The 24,111-nt window shown below is 39.1% G+C and overlaps 2 protein-coding genes across 2 annotated transcripts; both read right to left on the reverse strand.

The window, feature by feature from the left end:
• Positions 1-8,873: 8,873 nt before the first annotated feature.
• On the reverse strand, positions 8,874-13,122 carry foxf2b (forkhead box F2b). Its single transcript, XM_032571113.1, has 2 exons — positions 11,597-13,122; positions 8,874-9,578 (listed from the first exon to the last, which is right to left on the reverse strand). Exons 1-2 carry the CDS (start codon positions 12,570-12,572, stop codon positions 9,409-9,411), a joined length of 1,146 nt encoding a protein of 381 aa, XP_032427004.1. The 5' UTR covers positions 12,573-13,122; the 3' UTR covers positions 8,874-9,408.
• A 3,720-nt stretch (positions 13,123-16,842) lies between these two features.
• On the reverse strand, positions 16,843-18,355 carry foxq1b (forkhead box Q1b). The gene has a single exon (XM_032573111.1). The coding sequence runs from the start codon at positions 18,259-18,261 to the stop codon at positions 17,380-17,382; it is 882 nt and encodes a 293-aa protein (XP_032429002.1). The 5' UTR covers positions 18,262-18,355; the 3' UTR covers positions 16,843-17,379.
• Between the last annotated feature and the right edge of the window lie 5,756 nt (positions 18,356-24,111).

The raw sequence follows: 24,111 nt of genomic DNA on the forward strand, positions 1-24,111 counted from the left end.
AAAAAGTTAAGTATTTATATATATATATATATATATATATATATATATATATATATATATATATATATATATATATATATATATATATCTTTTTTCTTTCTTTCTGAGAACTTAAGTAACCTGAGTATTTTTGGTTTGTTTGTTTTTGTAATGTCGGTGTCTGTTCTGTGATTTGCATGTGTCTGCAGGGCCACATGAGGAGCAGCAGCAGCCGGATGAGGAGGTGGAAACAAACGCCGTCACCTGTGAGGTCCCCCCGCACGGTGAGCGCTCCGCAGCGGGTCCAGACAGAGCGGGGACCCCTGCTGACCGCAGCGTTCATCAGCTGCTCCGCACGCAGCGTGACTCGGTGTGACAGCTCTGGTAAAACAATCTGTTCCTGATATTATTATCCCTCCCTTAGATGACGGTTCAGAGAAAAATAGTCTTAATATGTGGCGATGCTTTGCTAAAAACGCAAATTACATCGAATCAACCTGCTTAGTAAATAAGCTTGTTGGAACATTAAAAATAAGTTATAAAACTGCACTTTACTTGAGACAGCCATAACCACTCTTTAGAACGGCACACTCCTGCCTCCTTGTGGTAAGACTATAAAAATACACGATGGATAATAAAAAAAAACTATTATTATTATTATTATTATTATTATTATTATTATTATTATTATTATTATTATTACTACTACTACTACTAGATAATAATAATAATAATAATAATAATAATAATAATAATAATAATAATAATAGTAGTAGTAGTAGTATTCCTGTGACTTTTGATATATAAGCATTTTATAAATTGGATTACGATTTATATGATAATGACGCTGCAATAGCTTTTCATCAGTTACAGACACATCCTGAGTGTTTTTCAACTACTACAACTAAGAATACTAAGAAAACATAAAATAAATGCATAAAGATAGAATTACTTAAAGATGCCCCCAGTGGGGAACAATTGCACTTTCTATCAGGTGTGGTATCGTAACAGATACACAATCTTTCTCATCTGCTTCAGATTGAGCTTTTTTGCGTTGGTTTAATGTTCCTCCGCATAATAGAACTTGCACTTATGTTGCCGAAAGCATGGCTATTTGTGAATTTTAAGGAGGGAATTGCTGATTGCATTAGAGCCCTGATGCTCTTTCTTAGAGCGTGTGGCTCCTAGGAAATTGCTTATGAACTTCATCTTACAGGGGCTTCAGCATCACCCGCCGTATTTATATTAAGTGCCTAATTAAAGACAGAAGAATTTCCCCCAAGATCCCCCCTTTTCTGAGAGCTTCGTGCCCAGAAAGCGCTTAGAAATTGGTTTTCAAATAAATAGCTGCCAATCATTCATGTGCACATTATTTTTCGGTGTGGTGGTCTGGCTCGGACTAGGTAAAGCTGTTCTCAAGGCCACTAAGTGCCTCTCAGAATGTCACTTTTTCCCTTTTTACCCCAAACTGGATATCTGAGAGCAGACAGCTGGATGACAAATGTTGCTTTGGAATAAGGACCAGGCGCAAATGTTCCCAGATGGATCACTTAGTTAGTGACCTGTTCGAGGGATATGTTTGCCTTCTAATGTCTTGGAGTCTTGGAACACAATTTAATTAATTCCTAGTTTGCTTAACACTCAATAAACACTTGTAATAATTGGTAAAATACAAAAATACGGATTTGCATTCATATCACATAAACAGATCGGCCAGGCCTATTTGTTTTAGTATTTTTGTCAAAGTAAAGCGTTTTGATATAACTGCTAATGTAAAGGTGCCCAAAATGTTATAGGTAAATGCTGCCCTCTAGTGGAATTTCTTCGAAAAGCATTAACTCGATTTTATTCTTATTTCGGTTTTGAATTTATTCCTCTCTTAATCTTCGTCTTTTATGATAAAGCTAAAAATGTATTTTAAAGTTATTGATAAAGATCCCCAAAATCTGAATTGAATTAAAAACATTATTAAAAAGCTGTAACATCTACAAAGATGGACTTTGTGCCACACATTAAATGCACTTTATTAAAAAAAAGAAAAAAAAGGCTTATTTGGCAGGGACTTGGTAGCATTTCTGCAAATGCTTTCTTGAACTAAGCCAAAGTCTAATTCATTTTTAGTTTTCAACAAAAATATTTCCTCATTGTTTCCTTCTGATCAGTTTGTAATGGCAGATTGAAAACTCCATGAGTCAACAGATTTTTACATAGTAAAACATGGAATTTCACCTGCACTTGTCTCTCTCATCATGGCTTAATACAATCTCAAATTTTGTTTCGACATATATTATTCTGCATCACGATTTTTAATTTTAGCAGAGATGTTCTTTACCTAAGTTTTTGGATGATTATCAGTTCATCTCCCCTGTTCTCCATGAGACCACAATATATGGAGTGCATGAGTAGTAGTTTTCCTGCCAATAGATTACTAACTGAGGAAATGACACTGCAGCTCCTCCAACGTTAGCATAAGAATAAAGACCACTTGTCTGATTATTGCTTTGCTTGCTTGGCCTGTCAGTTTAGGTGGACAGCCATGTTTTGCTAGGTTTGCGGTTGAAACATGGTTATATGAGTTAAATGAACATTTCTTCTCCATGTTATGGAAGCTATTCATCAGGGAATTTTGAAATTAGCTTCATCAACAGTTGTCAGAAATGTTCACATGTTGACGTCTGATGAAATGTTTTTGTCTCTAAAAAAGAAAGTGATTTACCTGGACTGTGACAACAAGGTGATCATCAAAGATGTTTTTGCTACCTGTAGACAAAAGTTTGGACATCCCACTCTAAAATAGCAAGTGTGAACTCTTACCTGTGAAATAGCTGAAATAAACACCACTCATTTAAGTTTTGGTTTGATTTTCGATTCTAGTATCAGTTTTCTTTTACCCTGTTTATTTCCTTTGTGTTCAGTTCTTTGTGTCCTTGTCCCCTTCCCTGAGTTTCCTGTTTAGGTTCTTCCCTGGCTTCAGCAGGTCTGATTAGACAGGCCTGTTGTCTAACCAGGCCACTCATCAACGCTCCTGTAGGTTAAACGCCTGTCAGCTTTTTTATTTCCTTGCCAGATTCTTCTGTGCCAATTTTCCTGCAACCCTGGCTGCCTGCTTGTTTCCTCTCTACTGTCTTCCAGTTTAATTTGTGCTAATTCCTTGGTTTTTCTAAGTTTTTCCAAAACAAATATGTATGATGCAGTCATCTGCTCTGCATTTGAGTTTATTTTCTCACCTACCATTTATATAAATGACTGTCATGCAGTACAATGTAGACAGTTCGATATGGCACATATAACAGTAAGTTTTTGTAGGGTGCACTACAATATGTTGTGGTATTATACTGTACAGCATTTTAAAGTAAGGGATGATAATGCACTATGGAGTATGGTACAGTACTTATCTCTTATTGTAAGTTCAACATGGTTGAATAGCAACATGTAGTGGTTTGCTTTCACCACTACATGGAGCTAATTCCCAACCTTTGGAGCCCATGCCCCGAAGACGGCTCCAGAGAAGTCAGCAGGGGTGAGGTTTCTATGACAAACAAACTTTCAAAGCAATCTGAGTCTCCCTCATTTCTCCGTTATGTGGATTCTGAGCTTCTTGTCTAGTCGACAGCAGAGAGCTAGAGTTGGCTTTCAGACATCTACCACCCTCACTGTCAGCACTTGTGTGTGTGGGGGTGTACATGTATGTGTGGGTGTGTGTGTGTGTGTGTGTGTAGGGTGTAATATGGTTCATAGCTGCAAGGAAACATATAGAATTGGACATTTTTAAATCTTTTTTGCACTTCAACTTGACTGCCGGGTCAAATAGAAAAAGTTTAATACAAAAAAATACTTCCAACTATTAAAAAAAAAAAAATTAACTTTAAAACAGGTCAATTTGACCCGCAACATAACAGGAGGGTTAACCTGGTTACATAAAAATACACACCCTTAATACGTTGCTGAACCATCTCGTGATTCAGTTTCGGCCTTCAGTCTTTAGAGGGCAACTAGTTCTCCAAATACCTCAGATCATCACTTGACCGCGTGTCTAGAGCCCTCTGCTGGTGACTATGCATATTTTCTTTCAAATTTAGCTCTGGATTCCAGCTGGGCCAGACCAAAAGTTTATCCTATCATCAAATCCTTTTTTGTTGTTATTGCTTTTGAGGTATGCGTGGCATCACTGTGATAATGAAAAATAAAGTTTGTCGCCATTTTCAGCTTTCTACAAAATACTTAAAATCTATTAAAAAATGTTTAATGGTATGTAGCACTATTTACATTTTGTTTCCATCTTGTCAACAAGTGTTGTTCCATTGACACAAAAAGCAACGTCAAAGAATCATAATGCACAATCCATTTTTAACTTTGAGTTTGACGTTTTACCAGTAAAAGCTACAGTACAGACCAAAAGTTTGGACACACCTTTTAATTCAACGAGTTTCCTTTATTTTCATGACTATTGACATTGTAGATTCACACTGAAGGCATCGAAACTATGAATAACACATGTGGAAATATGCACTAAACAAAAAAGTGTAAAACAACTGAAAATACCCCTTATATTCTAGTTTCTTCAAAGTAGCAACCTTCTGCTGTGATTACTGCTTTGCACACACTCTGCATTTTCTTGATGAGCTTCAAGAGGTAGTCACCTGAAATGGTTTTCACTTCATAGGTGTGCCCTGTCAGGTTAATAAGTGGGATTTCTTGCCTTATAAATAGTCATGAAAATAAAGAAAACCCATTGAATTAGAAGGTGTGTCCAAACTTTTGGTCTGTACTGTATATTAGTACCAAACATCCCTTTTGGAGTTTTCCCTAAAGGTTCAAGTTTTGTTTCATCAGACCACATTGTATTTATTTCTAAGTTTATATTGACATCAATGTATTTTTTAAGTAAATAATTCTGTCTACCAGTCTTACTATTTAGTCCAGACCATTGGTGGCCAATATCAGGTCTCAAATGCGTCTGTCCTACACATTTTAGAGTTTGCCCTGGTTTAATGCAACCAAATCACATGAATAGTGCATTTATAGGTATCTGCACAATGTGATAACATTTGAATCAGATGTGTTGGAGGAGGAAACATCTGAAACAGGCAGAAAAGTAGCTCTTGAAAACAAGTTTGGCACGCCTAGTACAAGTAAAAATAGAGAAAACAGGATTTGCTGGTGGTCTCCTGGCAGCTTTCATGATCAGTATCCGTCTTGTGTTATTGGAGAATTATTCAGTTGAAAATTGAATGAACTATTCGACGGCTGAACTTTAATTGAGGTTCAGGAAATCCAATATGACTGCTTGGCACATATGAACTTTTAGAATGCTGAAACAGAATCAAAGAAAATGTACATTTTAACACATCTTCGGATCTCAGGAAAACCTCCTCACACATTAGAACAAATGGCCTCCGATGTCAGACCATTGACAAAAAGCCATCAAACCTCTGACAAAAAGGTCTCAGAAAAAATGGTGGCAGAATAAAAGCTTCCAACCAGGAAGATATTCCTGGTTGGAAGAAGTTCCACCATGGTTTGCAACAGATGGAACCATGGTCAGGTCAGTGTTAAGGGGTGTGGTTAGTTTGTTTTACTGTAATAAATTTACTTACTTTTTCCCATGAATCGTGCACATAATGTATATAGGTGGAAAAACATTTAATAGCTTACTTTAAACAAAATTGTAGCTCTTATTTTCATAGGTGGTGCCCAAATTCGAGGTTTTAAGTTGCAATATTGTGAATAAATATGTTTTTATACATATGCAAACTTTTTTAAATTTTGTTTGGTCTTGTCTTGCTGGAAGAAGTTGTCATTAACCCAACCAGGCATCAGGGCTTGATTTATGTCAGTGAAGCATGTCAAATAGTAAGTTACAAATAAATGGATGAGATATGATGATTTCAATTATTCCCCTTTGCTTTTAGATGTTTACAGTAACTAATATTTGTTTCAATCTACACTACATGCAACAAGCTTTAAGCCGTATGAGTTTCTTACAACTTGATATGATGTTGGTTTTGGCCACTAGATGGCAGTGTAATCTTGTTTATTGAAGGGAGTCGTCTTCACAGAAGTCCATAATTTTCAGAAGTAGTGTGTGTAACCTCTGTGCTTTAGAGTTATTGGATAAAATCCACAGAAACTTAATATAATAATTATAATTCAGGTTTCCGTTCTCTTAGATATGTAATCTGCTGAAATTTGATTTTTACCAAGTCAACACAACATTTTTTTTATAAAAGATTCCTGAATTGCACCAGTCTGTGTTTGAAACTTACACTAAATGACTATGAAATGTCATTAGGATCAGGATTTTGCATAGATTTTTACCCTGATAATTCCGGCCCATCCCATTCCAAATATAATTTTACCTGCAGCTTTTCATGACATTTTATAGTTTATTCTTTCCAAACGTCTTATACTGACTCATCCTTAGTGTTACCACACATTGCTATAGACATGTTTTTTCCTGGTTGGAAGAAGTTTAACTTGACAGATAAACAGTGAGGTAAGTGCAAAATCTTTTTTTTTCTCACATGTAGCAAGAAGCTAAAGACGCCAGTGGCTGAATTTAGACCTGCAGCCTGTAAACCATCTGCATACCTGTGTTAGAGATGTGATGCAGCAAACCCAGAGTAAAAGCCACGTCTGCTTTCTGTTTGTGTGACGAAGCAGCTCTGTGTCAGTCTCATCTGTTTACTGCCCACTGGAAATACCACGTCCTTACATTACCAAAGACTCGGATGGCTCATTTGTTTATGTGGCGTCTGGATGTTGACAGCCCTGGATGGTCAGCATGGAGATTGTCAGTTGTGCAAAACAGCCTGGTGGTGACATTGACAGTCACGCAATGATGCCTAAATTGGATTTAAAAAAAGTCTTTTTAGACTTTAATTTTGAAAGAGGTTTGGCCTCCAGAGGTTCACTCATTGCATCAGTCTTTTTGCTTAAAGGGTCGACTTAGCAAAAAGTGCAAAAGTTCTTCTTTACACAAAGACGTAGCAAAGTAAAGCTTACACGTGAGCAAACTTTTTTGTTCATTTTTGTATTTATTCAGTTTTCTGTTAAAAACTCACTCCAGTACTTGTTTTGCTCTGGAAAATGTATTTATGAAGTGAACTTACTTTAGAAATAATTTTTACACTTATATAGTTACCTAAAACAAATCTGTTTTAAACTTAAAAATTTCAGCAATATAAATTTATTTATTCTCAACCTCAAAATACATTAATGTTGATATTTTGTTGTTTTTTTTTATTACTGCTTCATTTTCTCTGTTTTTACAAAAAATTTTTTTACATAAGATGTCTGTTTTTGGTTGGTGATTACTGTTACTTATGCACCAACTGGCAATTAGAAATACTGCAATACTTCAAAAATTAAATAGCTGAAAATGTTTGCAGCTAAAACGTCTTTTAAATCACAGTAGTTGAAATCTCAGTATTATTTCGGTAAAATTATTTTATGTTTGGAGAAGAAAAACAGTACCATCCTACTTCTGAATTAAAATAAAAAAACTTTACAAAAAGTAAGACATTTGCATTAAACACAAAAATAATTAGTCAAAGGGAGGATTTCAGAGGTAGTGCTCAGATTCAATCGCTCCACATATCTCAATGAATATTTCCTGAAATCTTAGTATTTTCAGGAAAATCCTGGAACTCAATAGAAAGATGGAATAAAGAAAAGAAAAATTTAGGAAGATTTTAGAAGGACAAATTCTGTCCATAGGCCTTAAAATATGAAATATTTCAACTTTGCCCTACACCTTACATTGAAACAACTCCTTGGTGATCACAGAAGCAAATATTAAAAAATACTAATAGATTATAGTCCTAAAGAAAATACCATTGTCTTGTTTAAAAAATGCTAATATTTAAGAAATGGGCATCATATGCAAAAAAAAAAGAAGAAAGAAAAGGAGCTGAAGAATGTAGTTGGTACATTCCAAAAATGTTACTCTTTTTAGGAAAACAAAATGACAACCAGGATTTGCTGAAAACCAAAGAAACAAATAAAACACATGTTAAACACAACAATAAAAATCTGATCTATAGTTGGAGACCCAGCATTTAGTTTTTCTGCTTCTCAGCTCTCAGACAAACTCATTGAAAACCTCAACCGTTTGTTGTGTCTCCAAAATCAGAGCTGAACGTGACTGCTTCCTGCAACAATCCCATAAAGGTCATCATTTATTTTATTTTATTTTATTTTTTTTCAGTTCATTTTCATAATCTCATAGCTATTTGCTTGTTTTATATTTCTTCTTCCCATTTGGTTGATGTTTGATTGTTGAATTATCACTTTAGAGGAATTCTTGTTTTTAATATAAGTTTGTTCACCTGTGTCCCTTTAGTTTCAAGTAAAGCGTTTTGAATTATTTTGTGTATGAATGGTCCTATGTAAATAAACCTGTCCCGTGGTCAAAACCAAAAGGCATAATATTTAAATTGCCATAAAGATTATGGTTATGAAATAAATTAAATTTAGCATTATTTGATGGAGAAAAAACTTAGATCGTACTCTGAAACCACCGGATGTCTAAGGGATATTTTATCTATTTTTAATTGTATTAATTTAAGAATGTCTTTCCAGTCCAGGTTGAACATAATTGATGTTGATTAGCTCATTTGATCAATTCCGACGTATTTTCCAAGACATTTCAGTAGATCTCAGACGTATTTTCACCCTTCACTTTTGAACCCGATTTTCGCGGGGTTTAGGCGGAAAATAATTTATTTTTAACGAATCTTTGCGTGGTTTGAACACGATTGACCCACATTAATTATCCGCCCTGTCTTGAAGAATAACGAGTCTCTGCTGCCAGTATGTAATTACACTTTCTGCTCTGCTTTGGAGGCTCATCTCTGTTGTCACTCCTGTGTTTGCAATAATAGGGGCATAAATCCTAAAATATATATCAGCTTTATTGATACCTTTTACAAAGTCAAAAAAAAAAAAAAAAGTTGGCAATGGTTATACAATAAGTGCAAGATTTGTTGCAGTTCATGGAAGTCTAAAGCGTTGTGTGTGTACTTATACAAATAATGTAAAAACAACAACAAAAAATCATAGTTACATGGGTTATAAGTAGTTTGCGCGTGTTACAAGGGCAAACGCATTAACAGTCGGTGTTTCTGAGGCTTCTTTGGAGGAAGAAAGCTCGTCAGGGTTCATTAAGGCGAAGTGGTTTTTACTAAAGATGCCTCTGGGGTTTCTTCGTTCGTTTCCTTCAATGCATTTTCTCCTGAAGTCCAACAGAAATAGACATATTTAAGTTGCACTCAAAAGACAAACATGTGAAAGTGGACGCGGGTGCGTCCACGAATCCTTCAAAATCGACATGTCCGCTTGTTTTGCTTCTGTTTCTTCAGATGTGACGGAGCTGCAGTTTCACTGTGACCGTCGGTGCCCCTCCCTCCCTCTGCGGGGAGTCCGAGCTCACATCACGCACGGTTTGATGTCCTGACACACGCTCTGCGGGTGGTGGTGGTGGTGGTGATAGTAGGATCCGCTGGCCGAGGGGTGGAAGGACGAGATGCCGTTAAAGTTCAACACAAAGTCCTTCCTGTCGCACACCGAGGAGTGGCTCTGGTAGCGCGGAATGCCCACTGTGGAGAGAGACACGGGGTGCAGAGTTTTAAATATGCCGTCATCATCAAAAAACATTAGCTTTAATGTTCTTTGCATAAATAACATTTTAGAAATTATTGTTTTTGTTTATTTGATTGTTTTCCTAACGCGCAGAAAAATTTTCTAAAATTCTAAATGAATACAAAATCGATAAACAAAAACACCGGATCCAGAAACTACTACTACTACTACTACTACTACTACTACTACTAATAATAATAATAATAATAATGCAACTAAGAATTTTAATCTTATTTTATGACGTTACAGAGAGATCGGAAAATTCTTTTTTTTAAACTCTGTTTTAACAGCGCAGTAATACCTTTGTTTATCTGGTTTTATTAAGTTTTCCTATCGTGCAAAAGTATTTGTATTTTTAGGATTTGTTCTATTAATTAACATTTTTGAATCAGTAAGGGAATATTTTCATATCTGTATTTTTTATTTATTTATTTTTTTGAAAACCTGATATTCATTGTAGGAAGAATGACTGAAAAAAGTGTATCATAAGTACGGATAGGACATCATACATGCATTATGACTATGAAGCAAGAAATACTGTGCCAAAATATGACTGTTGTTATTATTACTACTCTGATTGTATCTTTCAAATTAGGCTTAATGTCTTTTTTTTTTTTTATAAATTATGCTGAATAGAAAGTAGACATACTCTATAAACTCACCAAATATTGTCTTAATTTCAGTTTAAAGTTAGAAAATGTATATCTTTTAAAAAAACAAAATTAAAGGTTCGAAATTAAATGGATTTTTTTTCTCAAAAAAGCAAAAACTATATTTTCGAAGGCAGCTCATTAACACAACTAACTATGTTTATTTTGATTCGTTTGATTCAGATATGATTGGGGTGATATATGTTTGTGTCCAGTTCCCAAAACGTTCCCAAAACATATTTCCTTTTTTAAACCTTATCTGCTGAAAGTGAATTTGGAATTTGAACGTGAGCTTCCGTTTCCAGAAACAGAAAAAAATAAAAATAAAAAAAATGCGGAGACTTCGTCGGGGGTCATGAGGACTCCAGATGTGAGCGTTTTTCAGGGGCAGACAGCAGGCTTTCTCCTGCGGGCCACAGCTCGCTGCTCTGCGCCCTTCTCCACACACAACACAGCAGCCTGTGTGACTGACAGCACCGTTAACCCTGCAGCTCGCGTCCTCCACTCAGTCTCTGCGCAAAGTGGAACAACGCGGATGCGCTGCAGTTTATATCCAGCGCCGGTGTGGTCCGACCGGCACAGGCTTTGTTTGGTTAACCTCTGGGACCCTTTCTGGGCTCCGGCGCTGTTGGCTCGCCCCCGTGAAATCCCCAGACTTCAGTAAAGTTTTACTCAGTTCAATTAAAGTAAACGAGGGTGAGCTAGAGACGCAAAAGTGTTTTATGTATTTTAATAATTACAAGGAAATGGACGGCTGTCCAGTAATCATACAAAATGTACATGACGCAAACGCTAATACTGAAGGTTATTTTTTCTAAATTAAAAAACCTAATTATTATTTTAAAACTTTCTTCTATTTTATTATAAGACCTCTGCATGCTCATGGACATTTTTGGGGGGTGTAATTTAATCAACTTTTAACCACCTAATAAAAACTTTAACGCTAATATTACTATTTTGCTTCAAACTCAAAATCAGATCCTAAAACCAATTAAAATTAACACTAATATGGGAAAACTAAATTTAATTACTCTGAATTACAAATATATTATCTTACATAGACAAAATCCCTTTTTTAAGATAAACATCTTTTATAATACACACCTAAATGTGGAATATTGTGGTTCGTTATATTTGAACAGTCATCTTGTTTTGGAGTGGAATGGACATCTTCCATCATACATGGACATCATACAGTTTCTCCAGCAAATAATATTTAAATGAGAGGTTTAAAAGAAAGATAGTCAATTGGTTTTCTACCCTGACTGCCTCATATCAGACTGGTTTAGTGCTCATCAGTTTGAGACATGAGCTCGTGTTGGTACCTGATATGTCAGCTGAGTGGCTGTCCCTGCCGTTCTGGTGGAGGTAACTCTGCTCCAGAGAATAGGGCGACATGCCGGAGTGTAAACCGGACGACGCCGTGCTGCTGGAGGCCAGGGACTGCTGTTTGATGTAGGGGGAGCCGCCGGAGGAAGCCCAATGCGCGGACGTTGAGGCGTACGGGGAATGGCCGTCCAGTGCACTGGCCATAGCCGGAGAGGACGGGACTGGGCTGCTGCTGCTGTCCGGCCCATACTCCCCGCTCGGAGGGACAGGGCAGCTCGCCATGTACGTAGATCCGGGGCTTGGGGACATGTGGGGGACATGGTGGCCCCCACTCAGGCCGTCGTATCCTCCGGCCATCGAATTGCTCATCATGTCCAGGTTGTAGCTGTTGCTGTGACAGGCAAGGGTGGCGGATGGAGCCTGGAAGTCGAAGCTCTGCGGGAGAATAGAGGTGCCGAAGCCGATGCCGTTCATCATCCGGTACATGGGCTTCAAGGCTTGGCATTTCCTCCTGAAGCCTCTTGGTCTGCGCCGAAACGAACCCTCTTCGAACATGAACTCGCTGCCCGGATCGATGGTCCAGTAGTGGCCTTTCCCGGGCCGGCCTAGTCCTTTGGGCAGCTTGATGAAGCACTCGTTCAGTGACAAATTATGTCGGACTGAGTTCTTCCAGCCTTGATATGAACCTCTGAAGAACGGGAAGCGAGCCTGCAGAAACTGGTAGATCTCACTGAGGGTCAGACGTTTGGTCGGAGAGCTTTGTATTGCCATGACGATAAGAGCTATGTAGGAGTACGGAGGCTTCTCTGGTCGCCTCAGACCCGAGCTGCTCTTCTTTCCCTTTGCGCCCGCAGAAGCGCTTTCCGTGGCGGCCTGTGAGCTCAGCATAGCGGGGTGCAAGACGCCGGACGCCGGGCTGGATCTCAGAGGAGGCGGAGGGTCCAGCTGCTGCTGAGTGGTCTCGGTTGTCATGTCAGCACTGACGTACAGCTGGCGTAGATAAAAGAGAGAGGGAGGGAGAAAGAGACTCAGGAGCAAAAAATATGCAAAGCTCCAGCGGCCAGTAAGCGCTGCACCACCAGTGGTCCCCAAAATCTGAGCGCAAAATGGAGAGAAATCTGTCTCCAGTTACGCACGACTCTCCCGTTACGCACGGTGCTCCTTTGACGCATGCAGAACGCACGGCGGCTACGCACTGACAGAGAGAGGAAGAGGAAGGGAGAGTGGGGGGAGCTCGGTATCCACTGGAGACTGAGTGTCCAGGGCTCCGCTGGGTGTCACACCGGCGCTAAGTGGCGCTGTGTGACGCGCCGGGTGGCCATCGACCTCCTTAAGGAGGAAGCGCCAAAAAACCCTGGGTCTTATTGCACGCAAGAGTCGAGACAAACAAATACCGACCACCTATCATTTCATAAATCTTTCTTCCCTCTGTGGGAGCCCCCCACCCTTTCTCCTCAGCTTCACTCTCAGTGACGAAAACAGCCTCTCCAAACCCCTCCCACACCCACACCAGAACTGGCCCGAGTCCACTGACCGTTTTGAGCTGCGTTAGCGCCCCACATTCTCTCCTCTCCTTGTCTTCTTTCTTCCCTCCCACCTCTTCTCCTCGAGTCTGGACTACACGCAAATAAGCGATCTATCAAACCTCCCCCAGACATCCCAATCAACAGCGCCACACGCCTTCCGCACAAGGTAAAAAAATAAAAATAAAAAAATCCCTCCTTTTTTAAATGACGCAATTTGAGCCACAAAAATTACTCCCACCACAATATCTCTGCAAACCCGCCAATGTGCCCAGAATATACAGCTCTTCATGCAATTCGTTCCCATTTATGAAGAATGCCTAGCTCTGTGGTATTTGTATTATTTTGCTCATAATTTCCTCCCAAAATGGCCCAGAGGATAACAAAAACAAACTGTGCCGGTGCCGGACTAGCAGAGGGGCGAGGAGTGTGAGAGATGGAGGTGGTGGTCTTTACCGTGCGTGTAAGCAAGGGGTCGGGGGTGGGGGGATCTGCTCTGAGTAAATGACTTTGACATGAGTGGAAGCAGGCTTTTTCCATCAAGCCCGGCCCTGGATACCACACACAGCGCGCCAGTGTCAGCTTACCGCCCCAGGGCCGGAGCTTGTCCCAGGGGCCCCGCGTTCATTAGAGAGAGAAAAGCGAAATTAGGCGAGCGGGCGTCGACAGTTTCCGCCCCTATGGAGACATCATACACAGATTTGTCCGACATGATGGAGTTCTCTATCCCATAAAGGTAATATCAACATCCGCTCTTCAACGAAGCGGTGATGAGCACAGAAACATCAGAAACTTCAATAGCTGTGCATCATTTTCATAAAATAGACAAAGTGGGATTTATTATTATTATCAAAGAAGAAATGACCAAAACTCTACATATAAACTATATGTAATTTCAGATTCATTTCTTGCCCTCACATGTTCGTTTACGTACCCTTTTAAATTTTTAGATGGCTCCAAACACAGCCGCCGCATCAACCTTTGCACTTTACAAAACAAAAGGCTGTGCGTGTGGATAAAAATCAGTTTCTCACAATGACACACGCGCACATACACACGCACTAGTAACGGCTCCAGAAATTTCCTGTGACATCAAAAAAACTTATGACCCCCGCTGAGATCAGGATGCCTCGGTTTGCAGAGGCAATCTTTGTTCTGGGGGTCCGCTTTGAAGACGCTGATCCGGCCGCTTTTTACGGACCGCAGCTTCAGCTCGGCTCTAATTTGGTCTGTCGGAAATATCCCAGCGATCAGCGGCCACAGCTCTGCAGAGGTTTTTGGTGATAGAGCGTTCTGGTCATAAAATTTAGAAACGAGGCCGGAGACCCAAATGAACACAATAGCATCAGAATGAAAGCTTCTATTTGTTTTTAGGGTTATTCTCAGGATCATATATATATATATATATATATATATATATATATATATATATATATATATATATATATATATATATATATATATATATATATGTAATTTTTTTTACACGTGCTAAAGTGCTAAAGTTCCCTTAATATCTCCTTATTATGTTTATACAAAATATAATAAAAAACAAATTTTCAACGTCCAATTTTTTATTTACATGTGCTAAAGTTCCCTTAATATCTCCTTATTATACAAAATATAATAAAAACCAAAATACAGCATGCACTGCCTTGTGGGCAGTAGTGTAATATTTGTTTGGCTACAGTGCTTTTGTCCTGCCTCTCTGCTTGTGCTTCCTGCGGCGGTGCCGGGAGCTTTGGAGCTGCCTCTGCGGGACTGTGGGGGGTCAGCCACGGTTCACTCTGGCCGGAGTGACAGACTGTTTGGACTTCCTAACATTGTGCCTGCCTTATAGTTCAGTTTCAATCCTCTGTGCCTCTCATTTGCAGCCCTATTAGGCCTCGTGTTCAGTCCACTCGGAGGCGTAGCAGCGATGCAAAATTTGAAGCATGCGCATTAACTGTGCAGAAAAAAAAAATTACAATAATGCGAGATGCTGTGAACGCCTCGAGTCACGTGACCGCACCTAAGACAGGTGTGTTGTTCCGGAGTTTCACCTCCAGGTTGCAGCATTGTCCCTGCAAACAGAGAAGAGTCTCACCTGTCACCTGGAGCACTTCTTCTCCTCCTGCTCCTCTATTCGGTTCGCAGCTCCTTCAAAAGGTTCATATTGTGTTGGATAAAATCCGCAGTTGGTATCTTAACATATATTACGTCACAATAGTTGACCAAAGTTAAGTATTTAAATCGCCCATGTGAATATCAAATATATTGTGTAATTTATCATATTAACGTTTGCTGTCCTCATTTATGCTTTACAGCAAAAGCATGAAAACAACCCAAACCGGATCATTTAGCCCAGTTTGTTTTAAAACATTTAAATGTTTCAAAAATCCGTTTTTGATTTATTCAGTATTTTATTTAGTAGAGGTTAACTCAGTAATACCACATTGAATATTTTTTTCTTTCTTGGTGCTAAAATTCCAGTGCTTTAATTTCTTTTAAAATTGTGTCTTAAATAATTAAATGAAAGGTCCTCAGCGCGTAATTTTAATTTGATTTAGTTCTGTTTTGATTCATATCACATTAAACCAAGAACGTAACAGACTCGCCACTGTTCGGAGAAAAAACAAAGATTGCAAACATTGAATGGTTCCATCTTAATTTGGCCAGTTTTGATTTTGTATGTAAGTGAATATGAATTGGCCTTACTTGTTTTTCAGATGACGGCATGGGGACAATCAGGAGCAATCGATTCGTAAATTAGTAGTTGTTCATTCCCATATTCTGTGGCCAAGAGGTTTTTTTCTATTTTAAGTCCTGAGTTATTTCTAAGAAGCACACTGCTTAGATGTTGTTTGTTTTGCTTTTATGTCCCACTGTTGGCTGCGGAGTCGGAAGTCCGTTTCAGGACCGTGGAGAGCAATTGAAGCCCCTCCGGACAGAAACTCTTAACAAGCTGGGGGGACGTGTACGTAGATTGATTTCTACATTTCTGAGCAGAATCAAATAAATATGACATTTTTCCCCATTTGGAAAAAAAAAAAATCCACTTTTACTGAGTAAGACACATTCCACAGTGCCTGAAGCATTTTTTAGGGAGCGGGGGGTAAATCAACTATAATTTGATCACATTATAATTAACTCTTAAATGATGTTCTATCATAACAAAATAATAGCAACAGCAGTAATAATTTAATTAAAAGATCCTCATGCTGTCATGTTTAAGCTATTTCTTTTATGGTTGTAGACTTTTTGTCTGAGACAGATAATTTGTTGTGGCTCTGAAAGCCAAAAATGTTGTTTGTTTCAAATGCGTTGTGCAAAATAACAAACATCTCGTTTATTTTTTTGTGATAAACAGCGCAGAGATATTTTTGATGCATTATGTCCTCAATGTGCGGTGTGCAGACTTTATATAATAACAGAGCAATCTGATATTTAAACCGTCTCTATGTAATATTCACTCTTTGATTCAATATTTAATGTCCTCATGATTATATGTGTTTTTCTCCCAGTTTGCCCTTTCTCTTAGAAAACACTAAATTGTGCATAACATTTAAAAGTACTCAATGACATGATGCTGGATTTCCAGCATCATTAAAGCTCTACATGATGTGATTCTGCAGCAGGTGTTTTCCTCCCTACCTCATGTGCACCTGTTTCTATTTCAGTATTCCCCAACACAATTCCCTTTGATTTTTTTTAAATGAAAAAGTCACCAAACAGCATGATCCCATTTTTGTCACGTTTTTATTCACAAAAATATCAAGCATGCATCTATCTATCAATCAATCAATCAATCAACCTTCCAGTCAATCAGTCTTAGGAAAACCATTTCATGTTTCCATGCCTTTTCTTGTGGAGCCGCATAAATGCAATGCAGCTTCGTCAATATTTAATATATTATACATATTATACATTACAGCAGTTCATACAAAACAAAACAAAAATATAAATAAAGTGACAGATTTATATTATAAGAAACAAAAGAAATGACCAAGGAACCGTGGATACATAAAGACAAACACAACTGGCGCGCGCGCACGCATGCACTCACACACACATTCACACACGCAGAAAGGAACAAGCTGATGACACTATTTTTAGTTTGTCACCACACAGTTAAATCTGTTTTGACAACACAAGCGTTTGCTTTCGACACTACAGTAGTTTGGTCACTATGAGTCCCGCACAGTTAAATAAGTGAAGCGCTGGATGTAGAGAACATCCATCTAGATGCAGTTTGTTTTTTGTATTTTTTTATTTTTTTATGACAGCAGGGAGTCTATGTGGAAGCCTCGGGCTCTGCTGGGCACCTTGAAGGCAGCTTCAGGTGCGACCCTGCCCACTGCCGTCGCATGCCGGTAGGGATCCCTGCCGGGCTCTGTGCTGCTGTACGCCGCCTCAGACAGATATGGATGATGTACCGGATAGTTCAGAGCGTATGGCAACGTGTGGGCTCCTGAGGGCCAGTACATCTGTGGGGTGGGCTTCTGTGTGTCAGGGTGGCGCTCCTCTCTCCTTTTGAACGGCGTGCTGAGGATGCTGTCAATGGCGAAGGAGCTGGTGAACTTGGCCCCCACTCTCTCCTCTGCGGCCGGGAACCGGGTGTCTTCACTCAGCATGTCCGGGCTCTCCTGCTCTTTGGGGCCCCTCTTGGCGATGCGCTTCCTTCTGCGCCGGAAGACCCCATCAGCGAAGGTGTACTCGCTGTGCGGGTTCAGCATCCAGTAGTTGTCCTTCCCCCAGGGCCTGGACGGGTCCCGGAGCACTTTAAGGAAGCAGTCGTTGAGTGACAAGTTGTGACGCACGGAGTTCCTCCAGCCGGTGTAACTGCCTCGGAAAAACGGGAACTTCTTCATCAGGTAGTCGTTGATCTCTGCCAAAGTCAGACGGCCGCTGCTGGACTCCCGGATGGCCATTGCGATGAGGGCAATGTAGGAGTAGGGAGGCTTTGGTCTGCGGGTGTACGGCTTCCCTTTGCCGCTCTCGCTGCCTTGAGTGACAGGTGCCGGGCTGTTGGCCACGCAGTCTCCGTCTGAGCCGAGCTCATCCCCGGACAGAGGAGAGGGAATCCCCCCGTCTGGCTCCATGCAGAGCTCCAGTGGCTTCTGGGCAAAGTGGTGCGCGGAGAAAACTTCAAGTTTCATTTCCCTGAATCAAAAAAGGAGAAAAATCAGAGTTTGTGCTTCAGCTAATCAGCAAAGCAGGTGGAGCTGCAGGCACCCTGAACCTCGGTGTGGAGCTGCAGAACACAGATATGTCTCCCGAGACACGCTAGTCTTGCTTTAATATAATGCCTCCGCAAGGGACAGCCCACGGGCGGAGTTTGCGCGTCAAAACCATTGAAGCGGCTGAGTTATGTATGTAGATGTATGTGCGTAATTGGAGGCTGGCATGCAACATGAGGGAGGGGGAGAAACATAAAAAAGGGTGGATAAAAGAGGTGAGACAAGGAAGGTAAACAATTACAGTCAAAAGCATATCTATCTATCTATCTATCTATCTATCTATCTATCTATCTATCTATCTATCTATCTATCTATCTATCTATCTATCTATCTATCTATCTATCTATCTATCTATCTATCTATCTATCTATCTATCTATCTATCTATCTATCTGTTTGTTTGTTTGTTTGTTTTGAAGAACCCTGACTAATCTGCAGAAAACCACCAGACAGACAGATTTTTTATAGACAGACAAGCATGCTTTTCTTGTTACTTGAACTCTTGTCATTCTTCACTAGAACAAGGAAGAAAGGGAAGCACAGCACAAATATTAAAGAAAAAATATTTGGATAAGATCCACCTAACACACAATGACTATGTAAATTCACAGGTTAGCTAACAAGGCGTAGAGAATGAGGAAAACAAATGCTTTAGAAAATTGCCTGAAAGGTCAGTATAAGTTCAAAGGAAAGGACCAAGTAGACCCGCCTCCAAAGCAGCATCTTCACAAAATGACAGCCGGCAGTTTATTCTGAACTGCAGCGATGAATGAAGGCAGACATGAACCTCTTCTCAGTTTGATTAGCCTCTCTCATTGCTGTGGTGAAACTTGGTCCTTCTCTACCTTATATTGAGTGTAAAGCTTTTTTTGTAGCACCTTTCAAAAATCACAAAGTGTCTTTCAAACAGAGTGAAAAAACACAAGTTCCATTAAACATAAGCAGATTTTAAAACAAAGAATTTTTAGATGGTTTTTAAAGGAAGACACTGAGTCCACTCATTGGGTTTAGCACGTCTTGCATGGTACAATTAGCTTCAGACAGGTTACCTTACATACAGAAAACTTTATTAAACAGAAAGTTTTTTTCATTGTGCATTCAATGGCTGCAGGGAAGCCGTGTAATGAAGCTGCAAAACAAGCCCACACCATTACTCTTCCACCACCAAGCTCAAGAATTGGAATGAGTCATTTGTGCTGATATGCTGTGTTAAATTTTCTCCAAAGATAGCACTTTGCATTACGGCTCAACATCTCTACATCTCAACTGTTCTGGGAACATTGCTCCAGAGGTCTTGTGGTCCATAAAGAGGCATTTTTGCAAACTAAAGTTGAGCTGTCATGTTTTTTTTTCTTTTCAATAAGAGACTTCTATCCTTCCAAATAGGCCATGCTCATTCATTCTTTTTCTAACTATCCTGTCAAAAATTTTAACATTTAAGATGCTATGGCTGGTACAATCTGAGATAGAGGTTGTGGGTCTTTGCGATTTCTTTGAGCAGTGTGTAGTTTGTACTTGGGGTGAATGAGTTGGGATGTCTGTCCCTGGGAACGCCTAGCTGCATTAAATGTTTTTAATGTGAATAATCTTTTGCACTGCAAAGTAAAGGATTTCAAGTTGAGAAATTACAAGCCGCAAGGCAATTGGTTATTTATTTCCATCTTGCCATTGTATTGACACTCCTCCTGGCAAGAATTACTAATTAATCAAGTACATTTGATCAGCAGTTATGTTCCCACATAAATTTACGTTTTCTGTTTCACGCACAACTTCTTCCTTTTGAATATTCTAGATTACTCTAGAATGAATTTGTGGAATCTGTTGCACAGTTTTGTAAGTTTTATTTCAATATTTCAATAAATTCAGAAGGTAGCAAAGACCACATTATTTTTTTAAATCAAATCTCGGACGTAAAGAAATGAAAGCGGATGTTCTTTCTTTTGACTATAACTACGATTGGTTAAACAACATTTCATAAGACTTTTGTAGTAGTTTAATTGTATTCGAAATGTACAATGATTTGATCTGAACTGGGAAGAAGTTGTTGCACTTTTGGTGAAGATAAATTACTTTATTACTTTATGGGCAATATTTTGAATTCTCATATCAGTCACACCTTGTTTCATTACAGTAATTCAAGGTTTAGACTTTCATCAAGTTTTCCTTTTGATAAGAGTCAGTCTTATTTCATTGAGTCCACAAAAATTCTGTGACGTAATCCATATTAACCATTGAGGTCAACTCATTCCTATCGCTGTAGTACAGAGAATCTAAAAAAAACTCTTCAGTGAAAAACACAGAGGGAATACTGAAGTGTTCACAAGGGCAGGTCTGCAGAGAGGTGCTGGGCCAAACATGAGCTAAAGCCTTTCTGTTTGACTTTGCATATTTGTCTCCAGCATACTTTTCTTCGGGTATTCTGGTTTGAACATTTCTATCATCCTACCCCCTAGTGATACCAACACCTAATGTCTTTAACGTCACCAATGTCAATATTTCTTAATTCCAATCCTCAGGGACCACTGCAATGCATGTTTTAAGTGTTTCTCTTGAGTCACGCACTTGAGTTTAATAACTGGGTGATTAACAAGGTTTTGCAGCACTCGAGGTCAAGCAATCACTTGAAACAGGAGTTCTGGAACAGAGACACATCTGAAATATAGAGTACACTGCCCTGTACGGATGAGAGCATGAGAGCAAATCTGATGCACAAAATGCATTTCCATGTTCCTTTGAGCTGTCAAAAACTATTTATTAAATCATTCAAAAACAATTACCAAAATTAAGAATAAAAATTTGAAAAATGTATTGTGTTCCCTTGAAGCATGCAAATTTCACCCCTTCTACATATTGACAAAAAGACATTGTGTAGCCATATTTTACTTTCGCCCACTGAAATTTACAAGAGACCATATCTGGAGTCGATATTACGTAACTTCACAATGCTGATGCCTGTAAACCAAACCTTAGTGGCACAAAATGACTTTCAAGCTCCCCTTTCATCACCTCCGTCAGACGACGAAGCAGACAAAGGAGAGCTAACATGAGTTATGAGCTTCAGGGTAGTTAAACTGCCGTCTCGGCCGCTCCTTCTCCCTCAGTTTTTTTTATAGGGGGCCCTGAACACTAACATAAGCTTTAACTTTGTCCACTCCTTTACTGTCCTGCATTTCCACCTACCTATTGCAAATGAAAACAAAAGAAAACAAAAACAAAAAAAAAACCTTGAATATCTGCTTGAGTAAAAGCCAGATAAGTCATGGTCACAGTAAAGCATCTGAAGCCTTAATAAGAGCAGACAGGTTAAAGCGTTCTGTTTAAATGTAGCACTCTAGCACTAATGAAAGACCTGATTACAGACAGTACTCTGAACTGTTTGATAATGGTCCCTTCTGGTTCTCCCTTCTGAAAAGCAGATTTTCAGAAGGGAGTGTAAGTTAAGAATGCAAACTTGAAGTCCCTGTTTTTTTCCAATTATGTTAAAAGAGCCTGAAGGAGCCTTTGTTTCTGTGCATTCAATGTTCTCAGGTCACTTTGTAGCTGTTCAGCTCAAATATGGTGCAATGCAATTGTTTTCTTTACTTTATGGTTGTTGCCTTTTAATTGTTTTACATAAAAGACCCAAACATAGGGCAGCGCTGTAGAGAACATATTAGAGGCGGCAAAAGAAATACTAAATTAGAGTCCGATACTCTGGTATGATACTGTGATGCTTTTAAAATCAGATTGTTAAACTGTTTTGTGATTTTTCATTTATTTGTATGAAGAGAATAGTAATAAATCCACAGATTCACAGATTGTTGACAGTTTGTAGCAGTCCAATTTAAAGTTGGCTCTTTACCAAATTCTTTATGAGTACACACAGCAGTAATTAATTTCTTAGTTTAGAGCCCTTTCTGTGTTTGATTCAGTTTTTTTATATTCAAATGGTCAATTTTTTGGAAGGGTGAAAAAAAACAGTTAAAGTCAAAAGAAAACCTCGCATGTTTTCGAGTGTCCTTATCACAACTTGTTTTGCAGAATGATGAATGGAAAAGAAATCAAAGGCAGTCAGATATCAAAGTTAAATCTCTGCTTTTTTTTTTTTTCTTGGAGCAGCTGGGAGTTAAAAAACAAATATTGTAGCAGAAACTCATGATGGCGACTGCTGCGAGGCTAAATTCAGAGCTGAGGAAACCATCATTATCGCCACGCTGTGGAGATGCAGAGAAAGATGCCACACTGATGGTGGGTGTTGCTGCGTTGTTGTTTTTTTTACATTTCTTTGCAAAATTGCAGTGAAGGTGGATTTAATTCCACTTTCTCTGCCAGAATGACTGCACACTCACACATATATGCTGGAAAGAGAGCACACCTGTTCTCAGTTTGAAATCAGAGGTGGAAAAACGACTTCCCAGCAGGTATCAGTGCACTGTCACATTATCATTCCTATCATTTTTTTGGGTTAGGATAGATTTAAATCCTTCACATTTTTTAAGAAGCAAAAATTAAGTTTCAACTTTAGTTTTTGTTGATATGAAGTACTCCATGAATTTACATAACTGTAAATTCATTGAGTGCCTGAACTTTATCTAATGCACCAACCAGCAGACGATTATAAATGATAATCAAAAACAAGATTTGACTGACCAAGCTTGAATTTATTGGAAATTATCTTCAATTCACACATTCAGACTCAAATTTATGTTAAACCTTTCTTCCCATTCAGCTTCTGCAACAACAGCAAAATTGGCATGAACCTCAGTGTTTGCTGGGTTTTTTTCTCAAAATGATCCCAAACACAACAAAGTAAATTTATGGATGGAATCTATTAATGTAGGTGCATGCGTTTACATGTTTTGAGAGATAGTCCATGATCAATGCAAATTTGTGAATAGGATTTTTTTTCTTTTTAGCAATTGATGGTGTTTACTGCATGATCACACCAAATGAAATCAAAGTTAGTCAAAGGTATTATTAAAAGTCAAAAATTATCACAGCACTCTTTTCCATGAGAACTGTATGTAAACTTTTTACCAGCACTTTGAATTGAAACTTAAAAAGACATAATTCTTACACAACCTGTTAATATCTGTCTCCTAAAATTGGAACTTTGTTAGTTTAGTTCACTTTTAGATGTTTCTGTTTTGAGCAGCTGGAGAAATTTCTTTTAATTGTTGTCATGTGTGGAATTCCAGTTATGTAAATTCATTGGGTGAATCCTCTGCTCCAAAAATAGCCCCACCTCTCTGCAGCGGTCTGCGCTCACACGCTAACCCTTGTCTGCATGTCTCTGGATGACTTCTTACCTGTATCTCATCTTTGTTTTCTTTCTTCTCTGTGAGTGAAGGGTGTCCAGCCCCCATGTCTTTGTATAAACAAAGCGTGGGCTGTTTGTGTGTGTGTGTGTGTGTGTGTGTATATGTTTGTGTGAGCAGGGCCAAAAGAGGCTCTGCGTAGCTGAGATTCCCAAGATTCCTCTGCAGCAGATTTGGTCTCTGACGGAGGCCTCTGATGATCCGACATGCTCCAGTGGGGCACACAGGTAGGTACAACCGCCTGTCTGCGCCACAGACAACCTTAAGTTCAAGCATTCCATCTTAATTCCACTCATTCCTGCAGCCATGGTGCTGGAGTTTGTTTGTGGGGGAGTGTTTCTGGCAGCAGCTGTTTGTCTGATCAGGTGTGGGTGTTTGGAACTGTGAGAAAATGTTCTACTGAAAAATGGAAGATGCAAGCATTCCATCTAGTTTATTCTTCAAACGGTGATTACTGTAATTATCCCAAAATG

The sequence above is a fragment of the Xiphophorus hellerii genome, chromosome 9 (genome assembly GCF_003331165.1).
Source record: "Xiphophorus hellerii strain 12219 chromosome 9, Xiphophorus_hellerii-4.1, whole genome shotgun sequence".
NCBI classification, from domain to species: Eukaryota; Metazoa; Chordata; class Actinopteri; order Cyprinodontiformes; family Poeciliidae; genus Xiphophorus; species Xiphophorus hellerii.

Coding starts and splice junctions, on each gene's coding strand:
- foxf2b (XM_032571113.1), bottom strand. CDS start 12,572: ATGACAACCGAGACCACTCAGCAGCAGCTGGACCCTCCGCCTCCTCTG. Junction 9,579..11,596: donor CCACTCAGCTGACATATCAG/GTACCAACACGA, acceptor CTCTCTCCACAG/TGGGCATTCCGCGCTACCAG.
- foxq1b (XM_032573111.1), bottom strand. CDS start 18,261: ATGAAACTTGAAGTTTTCTCCGCGCACCACTTTGCCCAGAAGCCACTG.